We start from the raw sequence: 12,555 nt of genomic DNA on the forward strand, positions 1-12,555 counted from the left end.
CAAACACATACACTAGAACATTGTCACAGTTGGTGTAATTCCACTGAAGCCACTAGACTTACACCTAGGGTAATTTTAGCCCCCTCCTATGCAGAGCTCAGAAGACCAGGCATATCACATGAATGTTCTGTGAATGGGTCTTCAGTACCAGTGTTCAGAGCCTGCTGCAGCTGGCTCACAGAAGGAGCCCCACACAAATGATGTCCTACCCCACACTGAGACCGGAAGCGGTTGTAGCCTCTGGCCCCAGAGATGAGCAGTTATCAAACCGCAGTGCAGCAGAGGAGACCTGAGGTCAGTGCTGCCTTTGGGCTCCCAAGCAAGGGCCAGCAGAAGATAAAGTAACGTTCTCTGCCATTAGACCGGAGGAGGGGGAGCCTGAGCCTGCTACACTGATCTCAGGTGCACGTCTCCTCCATCTCATGGTATCCTGAGCTACTGCTGAAGAACTCTGTTTAGTACCTGTTCTGATGGAGGAGAGGTCAGATGTGGTAAGAAAGTGCCCAAAACTCAGTGCTCACTTTCACACAGCCAAGTATAGAGTCCCACCCCCCTCCAAAAACGTATGAGGCAGAGAGAGAGAGAGAGAGAGAGAAGGAAGAAAACTGGGGAGCAGGGCTCCAGAGGGAAGGGGTGAGCAGAGCACATTCAACACCTTGGGGAGGGAGAGTTACACAAGGTAGCCTAGAAAAATGGTGGTGCAGGAGATATAGATTGTATACAGAGCTCTGCTCTCATGGTGAACATCCCAGCTGTGTCTGAGGTCAGCAGGCCAAGCTACAGATGCTAGGCAAAGGCTTTGGTACCAGTAGCCACTATAATATAGGCAGGTGTCCTGGCCCTGCCCATTCTCTAGGTGTGCTGGGACAAGGGAATCTAGCACTTGCCTTCTCACGCAGTCGCTCCCTCAAGGCAGCTAGGTGAGCTTCACGGATCTCCTTGCTCAGCTCCATCTTGTAGTTGAGCTTCTCCTCAGCCAGCCGGCTGAAGTTATTGTTCTCCTCCAGGGCCTTGTGCAGCACCTCCCGCTCATGCTCCCGCTTCTCCGCCAGCTGCTTCAGCACTTGGGCCTCCTGGGTCTGTGGGAAGCCAATAGTGTGTGTGAAAGGAATTCTTCATGTCCCTTGTCTCAGAGATGCTTCCCTGATCTGATCTGCAATGTCTCCCTGGAGGTGCCACAACCACCTCCTTTGGGTGTCTGTCCAAAACCTAGCAACTCTGTTATAGGATTTGCACTCAATATTTACTCTAAACTGATCTGCCCCTCTTAAGGCTTTGACCATTGCTTCTTGTCCAACCATCTTGCATTCATGTGGCTACCCCCCTCCATCCATTAGATGATATTTAGATATTGCGACCATGTTCTCCTCACCCCACAAATCCTTTCTAGATCACATGCGACAAATTTTCAAACCTCTACATTTGCACCTGCATTTCAGGCAGGTAGATGTTAAACATCCCAAATTCTGTCTTTGCTGTGTGAGCAATATTGTTGGTGCAATTTGCAAGCTATGTAGAGACTCCTCTGGAAATCTGTCCCTATATATTAAACTGCCTCTTCTCCTGCTCTTACCCACAAGTTTCTGTAGTGTTGTGGTTTGCCTCTTTTTATAGTTTCTCTAATTTTCCAATATTTTTCTCTATTAAGACTTTAAATTATGGTCATAAATGAAGTGCAAAAAGAGCATTGCCAGCTGTTAAAAAAGCAATGACATGGTGCAAAAGGCACTGATTCTAAGCTTTACTGGATGTGTGGCTTATATTTATATCTCCTATAGAGATAGCTAGTGATAGAGATTTTCATTCTGCAGCATCGGGTCACACATATAATTCTTTATGAAAATCTAAACCAGAGGACCACAGGATTCCATAGATCCACAGATTTTAAGGCCAGAAGGGACCAATGTGATCATCTGTTCTAACCTCCTGCATAACACAGGCCAGAGAATTTCATCCAGTGATTCCTACATCAAACCTAACAACTGGGGGTTGAACAAGAGTGTAACACACAGCACTATTACCAATCACAAGATGTGGCTCCTAAGTAAAATCAACGGTGTTGTTCACCCCCAGCACTGTATCTGTTTTTCTGTCCCCAATTATGAGTTGCGGTCACTTGGAGGGCTTGGTTAAAACATGATTGGTCATATAAGTTAGCATTTCCCTAGAATATCCTGCTACCTTCCTCCTCTCCTCTGCAGCCTCCAGCCTCTTCTGCAGCTCCTCCAGGGACAGGTCCTTCTTCTTAGGGGGAGAAGAGAGGACTGGACTCTCCGGGGACAAGTCCGAAGGGGACTTCAGGATCACTTCAAAGCTCTGGCCAGATGCCCTTTTGTCCAGCTGCTTCACCTCCATGTCTATGACAGAAGAACAGAAGCACTTGATGGATTATAGGACACTTATGAAAGAGCTAATTTGATAAAGACACCTTGCAGAAGCTGCTAAGTCAAGCCCTGAAGCTATGATCACCAAGTGAGACCTGGTTGTGATGAGATGCTTCTAAATGGGGTGTATTGTCACTTGAGTCTCTGCTGGAGAGTTTCAGAGAGGTGAGAATTTGAAGTCAATCATTAATTGCTGGTAAAAGGGACAATGACACTGTACAACCTAGAAGTAGGAGCATCATTGTCACATGTTATGGTGCAGACCAACAGTAGGCAGTGGTGGTCAGTAAGTAAAGGGGATTCGGGGATCCAGCTGAACCTGCAGGGGGAATTTTGGGAGGCAGAATGGAATTACCCATGTTGGAGTTTGGCCAGGACACCGGAATTAACTTCCCTGCTCTTATGAAAAGGACCACGAGGCCTTTGGTGACCACAGGAGGTCAATACCTTGGTCTTACATTCTATCTGAAAGATCCAGCAGCAGGATCTTTCTCTCTGCCCATTCAGGGGCTTTTCACAGGAACTGCATACAGAATTGTGTTGTGTAGCCAATGCAATTAATCTTAAAGCCACAGAATAAGTACAGCATAGCTGATGGCAGCCACAGAAAGGCCATACTGCTGATAACATCAAGACTCATATCCCAGGATATGTAATGATGCTGTTTGGTAACAGTCCTACTGTTTCTCTGTGTGTAAATATGGGTCACAGGTTAATAAACTATTCTAAGGAAAAAGAAAAAGGAGGACTTGTGGCACCTTAGAGACTAACCAATTTATTTGAGCATAAGCTTTCGTGAGCTACAGCTCACTTTATCGGATGTAGCTCACGAAAGCTTATGCTCAATTAAATTTGTTAGTCTTTAAGGTGCCACAAGTCCTCCTTTTCTTTTTGCGGATACAGACTAACATGGCTGCTACTCTGAAACCTATTCTAAGGAACTGGACTAAAATACCATGCTCCAGTAATACAGAAAACTTGGATCAGGACATGAAAACGGTCTCTCTCCCTAGTCAGGAACCCAGCCTAATGTACTGAAGTCCTCCAAGATTTACAGAAGCTGCCTGCAGATTGGATCTACAAGAGATTCTGTGCGTATGTCATTTACCTCCATACTGGTAGATGGTATTGGGGTGCGGCTGAGTGTGGAAACAGGAGCAGATCAGTGAGAGCAAGGACAGCTCCTTCATTTTCTCCTTGTAGGCTGAAAAGAAACAAACAGCAATGAGTGGAGAGGTCTACTGGCAGTCTCATGTCTTTCTCAGGGGGAAGGAAGCAGAGGGATACACAGAGACTCATTTGTCACTACTGGACTCTCTGAAGGCCTTTCCAAATAGTCAGATGCTGAGATACTGTATCAGTGATTCCCACATCCACTGCGGTACAGTAAGCTACACAGGGAGATGCCTTAAATGTGTTTTACCATCTTTGCAGCTCTGAATCACCCAGGAGGAATCTTCCCCCCAGTTGCAAGAAAGGCAGGTTGGGAGCTGGTGAATTTCAGCACTTATAAATAACTACACAGTGAAGGCTGCCCAGATACCTCCCCTAAACAGTTCCAAACTCAGTAATTAAGAATGACATTTAAAAAGCAAACCCTGCAGCCTGTAGAGAGGATCCCCTCCATTTTATGATCCTGCATTTCTGATGTCAATCAGTAATTTACAATGAAAAGAAGAGATAAGGCCAGGTTTGTTGGGAACCAAGGTAAATTTGGGGGAAGGAGGGATAGCTCAGTGGTTTGAGCGTTGGCCTGCTAAACCCAGAGTTGTGAGCTCAGTCCTTGATGGGGCCCATTTAGGGATCTGGGGCAAAAACTGGGGATTGGTCCTGCTTTGAGCAGGGGGTTGCACTAGATGACCTCCTGAGGTCTCCTCCAACCCTGATATTCAATGAAGCACTACTGAGAACTGGACCAATGATGCATGTAAATGGCTTTTAACTGTAGCTTGCAGGGTGAATGAAACTGACCACAAACCTGGCTCTGGCTGTGTCCTGAAGCCACAGCCCAAGGACAGAGCTCTGGGCTCAGGGCGACAGAGACTGAGTGATGCTAAGGGTTGCCTGGATGGTAATTTGATGACGTAAAGGGGGTTGCTATGAGTTAACTGGGTAACGTTGAGGACGAAACTCACCACACCAAGGGGTGCTACTGTGCCTCTGACCTTCTAGCTGGGATAAGCAGGATTGTCAATGACCCTAAGTTTTGCAAGATAAGAATTGTCCACTGAACCCCCATCCTGCCACTCTGCATCTTTGTGGCAGGTCTACCTGTCACATGGGTCAGGACAGTCCCAGGAAAAGGACTCCTGCTGGAGGCACTGACTCACAAAAAAAAGAATGCCGATTCAGCACACTGTGAAGCCAAGAGCCCGGGAGGGTGGCAGGCCCACAGTGGAGATCCCTGCACCTCTGACTTTCCAGTGCAGCAGCATCTCTAGTGCAGATCTTTATCTCAGCAGTAGATTAGAGAGAATTTAAATGGATCTGGTCATTGTCCTAGGACCTCCCCTCTGCCCTTTTCAGGGAAGGTTGCTTCTGGTCTGCAATGATGGTAAAACCTGCCTGTTTCTCCCTCCTCCCAACTGTCTGTGAACGAGACTGGGATACACAATCCCTTCTGGCTCAGCCCCAGGGCTGCTGCTAGCGTGGGCTTCGCTCGCCATTGTTGCGACAGCAGGTTGCAGCTGCAGCAGTCCTCGGTGGCACTGAGCACACTAAGCTGCTGCCCTAATCAGAACAAAACAGGCCCAGTCTGCAGAGTCTGCTTTCCCAGCATAGCAGGCACCCATGTTCTCTGAGGTTAACCCATTCCTCCCCTGTACACAGAGGCGCTCTTGGAATGAACCAAACAGTACTCAACACTTCTACGTGCCCTTTCCCTCAGCAGGAGTTAATTAACCCTCACTGCACCATGGCCAGATGAGGAAGTATTGTCTCCATTTTACAGCTGGGGAAACTGCTATATTTCAGTTGCCAAAGTTTTGACAGCAAGTCAGTGGCACAGTTAAGGATAGGACCTAGGAATCTTGACTCATAGCCCCTCCCGTGCCCCCTAGACTCCGCTGCTAGTGGTCAAATCATCAGGGGCGTAGTGGGAAGAACACACAGACTGATGGAGACAAAGAACACACGAGTTGTTGGGAGCCAAAATGTCACAGCTGTCTGGGGTTCGATTTTATTAACAAAAAGGAGAATTATACAAACCCCAGCCCAAAGCCTCTCCCCAGGAGTGGCTGTTCCTAGGGTCCTGCCATCAGGACCAGCATGCCCCAGCCTCTGGTCTCCCCCGCAGTGGGCTACTCCCACCTTGCTTGTATGCAGGATACAAAGGAGCCACAATGACCTGAGTGAGTCAGCTGTGATGAACCAGCCGCTCTCTGCAGGGCTAACAGTAGAATGCCACTGCTGACCTACACTTCAGGCCTCCTCAAAGTACCAAGTGCAAGGGCATCTCCTACAGAAATGCTCATTCCCGTCACTCTGCTGAGTCTGCTATGTAACCTTTAGGCTAGGAAGAGGCTTATGGAAGAGGCTCATGGAAGAGGCTCATTAGAGATTTGCCCGGAAGAGATTTTAGAGGAGCTGCAAAGCTAAGGCACTCATTTTCCAACACTGTCATGCTGTTTACCATGTCCCCTCCTGGACACCTCACTTCCCAGCCTCCCAACTTGATCCCTCATCTTCCCCCTGGCAACAAGCATTTGGAAAGGTGACAGTAGGAAGGACATAAGAGAAACATACTCTCATCTCAGTGCCATGTGATTCTTTTGTACTTGTGTTGTTTACCTCCTTTCCCTGGCTGCAGGACTTCATATTTATCAGCAGCAACTCTGCCTTTGCTACGCCACAGCCCCCACTGCTCAAATTTCTCCTGGTCACTTTACAACCCCTTCCAGTTCTAATACCAAACACGAGGCTGATTGTGTTTAAATTTACACCAGAAAAGACCAACTTGCTGCAGCAATGCAAGGTGCAGAGAGGGGCAGGTGGTTGTTGTTTTAATTTAGCTAATCAAAAAAGCTTTTGGAAATCCTATGAGAGCCCTGTGCTGGGCTAGAGCCAGCAGCAAGCATCACTGCTTGGCGACTGATGGATGCTTCACCATTATGACCGAGGCAGCTTTGTGAACCACCCAAGAGCTCAGAACCACTGAGCTGAGGAGCTGTTCTATTTCCTACCAGGTGTGCAACTGTAACCGCACATGGCTAGCGGATGACACCAGGAGAAAGACAGTATGTGCCTGAAAGAAAAAATATATATAGCAAGTAAGTTCTTATTTCAATCTTCCCTTTCCTGCAAAGGAAGCTTGTTCTTTCAAGGTACACCTTGTCATTTTGGTCAATCTGGGCTCTCTGTAGCTGGGGAAAGCAGAGGATTTGGACCTGTCTCCATGGACATTTTGGATTTTCTGTCCCCTGAAGATGCAGGCATAGTGTCTTGGTGAGGAATGATTCTTGTTGCTCTAATGCACAGGTTTAGCATGTTCCTCCCAAAACTAGGCCTAGGAAGAAGTTTTCCCATGAGCATTTTAGCAGGGATCTTTTCCTCCTTTTTCTGGCAGACTGAGCAAGGATCTTCCAGGAGGATCAAGTGTGTCAGTCTCTTATGATTGCAGGGGGTCCAGCACTGCTAAATCTTTGGCCTTTCCCATCTCTTCCTTTTGGAGAAAGCCCACCTCACCCTTTTTGGCAGACGGAGCAAGGATTTTACATGGGGATTAGGAAAGGTGGGTCCGTTTCTTGTGATTTCAAGGGTCTGGCCAGGACACTGAGACCTGTGGACTTTTGCTGGCAGATGCTATGGTGTAATTTGGGCATACATGTTGAGTATTTTGTTAAAAGTAGGTTTCAAACCATTCCAGGGCATACTGTTTCAGCAGCCATTCAGTGTCACAGTATTGCCATGGTGTGGCTGTTATACCTTAGTGCTGCCAATGAACCCAAAAGGAGCACCCACTGGGCTATGGTAAAAGAACTTATCACTGTAACAGAAACAAACCAGACCATGAGGCCTTTACTTTGACATCTACCTCGGGAGCTGCGTGTGATAGAGAGGAATTAAACAGAGAGCCCTGGTGCATGGCACACTGATTCCACCGGCTGGTAACTCTCATTTTCTTGTGTTAGGTTATCTGAGCTTTACTCTGTCTCCACAGAGTCAGTTTCCTGGTCTCCCTTCAGACTCTTGCAAGATACAGCTTCTTCCTTTCAGCAGTTCTGACCCAGTGTTCACCAGCTGCACCCATTCCATTTGGAGCTTTCCTTCCCTACTCCCTTCCGCAAATTGGCTCTTTCTGTCAATTACAATGAAAAGGAGCAAGAGGACAAAAGGACACTGGTTAATCGAGCTGCTGCCAGCAGCGTAATGAGCTGGGAAAGTGGTGTGTGAACATCTCCTGGCACTTGAGACTCTGCAGCTCCATCCCGGCGCCAGCTACCAGAGGCAATTAACAGAATCCAGACACACAGGTCGGGGGAGGGGAGCAGGAGGCTTTTAGCTTCGGAGGGCTCAGCAAGTGTGTGTATGGGGGGTGGGGGGGGAGCCACAAGGGAAAAAATCCGAGGAGCTATGACCTGTGGTTTGTCTCTTGCTACAAAACAAAGCACAGGTCAAGCTCTTCTGCTAGAATAATATCTTGCAACAAAGCAGTATGGTGAAAACAATGGGATTATAAAGGGGAAGTGGTGAAAATCCCTCTGTTCTTAGAGGCATTTTCTCCTTGCTATATGGGTACCAAATCAATATGCTCTAAGGCCATATCTATACTATGAGCCAGGGGGCGTGATTCCCAGCTCGCATACGCATACTTGTACTAGCCTGATGAGGACTAGCACCTGTATAAATCGTAGTATAGCTGTGTAGCATGGGCATTGGCAGGTTAGGTGTGCTGAGCAGAAACCCGCCTGAACCCATGGGTTTGTACTCAGCACGGCTAAGCCATGCCGCTGCTTCCCAGGCTACCGTGGCTACCCTACTCTGTATACTTGCAGTAGGTCTCATCGAGCTGCCCCGAGTCCGTGTGTGCGGGCTGCGAATCACACCCCAGCATAGACGTAGCCTTGTTTAGTTACTCCAATCTGCCTGCTGGAGGAGGCGAAAGAGCTTAGTGGGATAGATGTGACTGGAAAGTGGAGCTGTCCGTTCAGCACCACCCACCAGCTATGGCTGGCCACCCTCTGAATGAGACAGGAACTGGAATGAATGCACTAGCTCAACTGGTTCCCTACACCCACAGCTTTTAACTGAACCCTAAAAAGGGGCAAACTTGGACAGGTTCAGCCCAGTAGGGCAGGATCTGGGACTGTCTCTGGAACCAGTAGGTGGGTCAGAAATAATCACTTGTGATCTAAAGGGGATGTTCAAAGTCCACTATATGGCTTACAGGCTGTCAGAGCAATACCCTACTCCTCTCTACAACCTTCTACCCAAGGCTCTCAAAGCCCTTTACAAACAGTAACTGAGCCTCACTTTGGAGTTGCGCAGGACTATCCCCACTCTACAGAAGTTTGATACGCAGACATAGAAACAGTAAGTGACTTGTCCAAAGTCACACAAAGGTAGGAATAGAACAACAGAAGAGTCCTGACTCCCAGTTCTCTTCTCTAACCACTAGGTCACACTCCCATCCCAGAGCCACAAATAGAATGAAGGAGTCCTGATTTCCAGCCCCCATGTTCTAACCAGCAGAGCACACACAACACTTCATCTCTTGATGAGGAGATGAATGCATGGGGATCCAACAAACCTTTAACTCTCATGGCCTTGTGTTTGGTTATCTGAGCTTTACTCTGTCTCCACAAAGCCAATTTCCTGGTGTCCCCTCAGACTCTTGCACAATACAGTCTCTCCCTTTCAGCAGCAGTACCCATTCCATTTGGAGTTTCCTTCCCTGCTCTCCCTTCCACAAACTGGCCAACCCTGGCCTCCCAACTATTCGTCCCAGAGGCTGGAACAATTGCTTTCAGAGAGTCCTGACAGCCCTGAGGTGAAAAGACCTCAGGTGGGTAAGGCTACCACATGCTGACTGCTCGTTAACAGGGCAGAGAGAAAGGGGAGCTTAAGGCAACATAAGTAAGCCACATCCAAATGAGACTGACTAATGATTCCAATGATCTTTGGAATCAAGAATGGCCTTAGTGTAAAGTCCTGGACTGCTAGGAGTGGGGTAGCCCAGACCCCCCTCCTTGCCATGTGGCACATTGTAGAGGCAGCAGAAAGTCTAAGGAAAGTGCAGGAGGCCCAGAGCAGTGACTCACACAGGCTATCCTTCCCCAGATTTTCAATGGGATTAGAAACACCTGAAGTTTAAAATTGGGTTCTTGTTTAAATTCCATTTTAAGGAGCCCAGATTCTCAGTCAAGTGAATATTCCCTTATGGAACCTTTAAACTGATATAATTGCATCCACACTACAGGGAGTTGTACTTTTATTCCTCTAAGAATAAAGAATACATGTCCATAAAGGCAAGGCCAAGGTCTCCCAAAGCAGGAATATTTCTAATTCACATCTGTTCAGAAAGAACCTGTTTACATTTCCCAGGGGACCAAAAGACCAACAATTTTAAGTGCTAGCATAATGGAGTTACTAAACCGCATATTTTGATATAGCTGTATGCAAATTGGGACAGCAATTGTGCACCTACTTATTTGCATGTACAAATCCCCCTTTTGTGCACATAAACATGAGATTTTGCGGGTATAATGGGCACATACATTTTTTCTGGACATACCTATTGCACACACATTTGACAATTTGCTGATCAGGGTACTGTATAACAAGCATGCACATAGGATTGTGTTAGAATCAGATGGAGCTCTCCACTTAAGTCACCCATGTGTATTTTCCAGCTTCCATTAGGTTCTGAAGGAATGACAAGGTCAGCTGAGTTAGCATTGATATTATATATGTGTACAAATTAAGGCAAGATAGCTTCCAGCTCTTCACTTTAAATGCTTTTATAGATTTTAGGATCAGAAAGCCAATAACCGACTCAGAGAGGAGAAAATGCACACACACAAATTGCAGTTCCTTTGTTGTGCTGCATTATCTATACCTATCTATACAAAGTGGTAAACATTTTGTGAGCAGACAAGCCCTTACTCTTCTCTTGGTGTCCCCTCCATGTCCTTCTTCTTTGCTATGTTTCATTCTTATGTGACCTTCTAAACTCTCCTGCTCACATGCAGTGGGACTGAAAGATGTGGCGGGACAGTGGAACAGCTATTCCTGATATAAAGTTACTGCTCTCCAGCTCCTACTTCCTTTTTTTACAACAGCATCACATTGCTGATTCATGTTGAGGCTGTGATCCATCACAACTCCCAGATCCTTCTCAGCAGTGCTGCTGCCAAGCCAGTTATCCCCCATTTTGTATTTGTGCATTTGATTTTTGAGGTTGCCTTAACAGAGGCATAGCATGCAAGTCATGGGAGGTGACAGTACCGCTCTACTTGGCACTGGTTAGGCCTCAGCCGGAGTACCATGTCCAATTTTGGTCACCAATGTATGGAAAGGAGATAGAGAAACTGGAAAGGATTCAGAGGCTAGTGACAAAGATGATCAAAGGGATGGAATCCAGTCCATATGAGCAAAGGCTGAAGGAACTGGGTATGTTTAGTTGGGAAAAAAGAGGAGATTATGGGGGGACATGAAAGCGGTCTTCAAATACTTGAAAGGCTGCCAGAAAAAGATGGAGAAAAGTTGTCTTGCCCTCTGTGGCAAGAGAGAACAAGAGGCAGTGGGTTCAAACTACAGCACAGCAGATTTAGATTAAATCTCAGGAAAAGCTTTCTAACTGTATGAGCAGTAGGCCAATGGAACAGATGTTGGGAAGGTTGTGGAAGCTCCTTTACTGGAGATTTTCAAAAGGAGGCTGGGTAGCCATCTGTCTTGGATGGTTCAGACACAACAAATTCTGCATCTTGTGGTCCCTTCTAACCCTATGATTCTATGGCCAGTCACCCCTTGGCCCCCAAACTAGTTTGTTTTTCCCCTTCCCCTATCTTCCTTCTCTCTGCCTTGGGTGTGTGTGTTTTTTTTTTAACAAATGTAAGCACTTCAGGGAAGGGATCAAGCCTTCTATTATGTTTGGAGAGGGCCTAGCACATTTTGGACTGTACAAAAAATAAGAAAATTAATAAATAATAATTGTTGTTCTCTTATAGGTGCTGGGACTTGATCTCCCGCTCCACCTGTATTAGATGTAGGCTGGTGTCAAATTTCTCTCTCATTCACTCACACACAAACTCAATTCAGATAAATAGCTCAGTCTTCACAAACTGTTATTGCAGCCAAGGGAATGAACAATACAGCCAGGAATCTGTAGCTCTCAATCCTAAAAAAGGAATGGGAATCCAGTAGTCCGCAGCTCACTTAAATGGTCTCCACTGTGTGATCAAATTTCTGGAGTGAACCCCTTCATACAGGTAGCACCATTATTCAGTGTCAGGCGTTTTTGGAATATGTATTTATCAGTGGTTTTCAGGCTTTTTTCATTTGCGGACCCCCAAAAAATTTCAAATGGAGGTACAGACCCCTTTGGAAATCTTAGACATATTCTGTGGACCCCAGGGGTCCGCAGACCACAGGCTGACAACCACTGGTATACATGATATCATGATACTTCTCCATTAGTCAGCTGGGGAAGAATTTACTATTCACCGAACTAAAAGGAAACTGCCTCTCAGCCACCACTTAGGATACCATGTCCATAGAAGGCAAAGCCAAGGTCTCCAGGAGCAGGAATATTTCTAATTCACAGCTGCTTCAGAAAGAACCTGCTTACAATATCCAGGAGACTAAAAGGCCAACACTTTCAAATGCTAGTGTACTCCTTTTCTTTTTGCGAATACAGACTAAGATGGCTGTTACTCTGAAATGCTAGTGTAATGAGGGTTATACAAGAAACCTCACATTTTGATATAGCTATACGCAAACTGGGCAGGCAACTGTGCACCTACTTATTTGAATGTACAAATTCCCCTTTTGTGCACATAAATGTGGGGGTTTGTGGGTCTAAAGGGCACATACGTATTTTGTGGATACACCCATTGCACCCACATTTGACAGTTTGCTGGTCAGGGTACTGTATAACAGGCTTGTTATTTAAAATAGGATTGTGTGATTATACGAGCACATTTTTACAATAGCGGGGTAGAAGCAGGTGGAG

At 46.5% G+C, this 12,555-nt stretch overlaps 1 protein-coding gene across 2 annotated transcripts in view; it reads right to left on the minus strand.

Annotated features, from left to right (window-relative positions):
• The window catches only part of STMN3 (stathmin 3), a 47,229-nt gene that overhangs the window by 6,915 nt on the left and 27,759 nt on the right, over nucleotides 1–12,555 (minus strand). For both annotated transcript variants that reach the window (XM_048820417.2, XM_048820415.2), the window contains exons 3-5: nucleotides 3,493–3,588; nucleotides 2,182–2,357; nucleotides 888–1,079 (exon numbers count right to left, since the gene is read on the minus strand). In XM_048820417.2, coding sequence (XP_048676374.1) covers nucleotides 888–1,079; nucleotides 2,182–2,357; nucleotides 3,493–3,588 — 464 coding nt within the window. The remainder of the gene's footprint in view (nucleotides 1–887; nucleotides 1,080–2,181; nucleotides 2,358–3,492; nucleotides 3,589–12,555) is intronic.

The sequence above is a fragment of the Caretta caretta genome, chromosome 13 (assembly GCF_965140235.1).
Source record: "Caretta caretta isolate rCarCar2 chromosome 13, rCarCar1.hap1, whole genome shotgun sequence".
Lineage (NCBI taxonomy): Eukaryota > Metazoa > Chordata > Testudines > Cheloniidae > Caretta > Caretta caretta.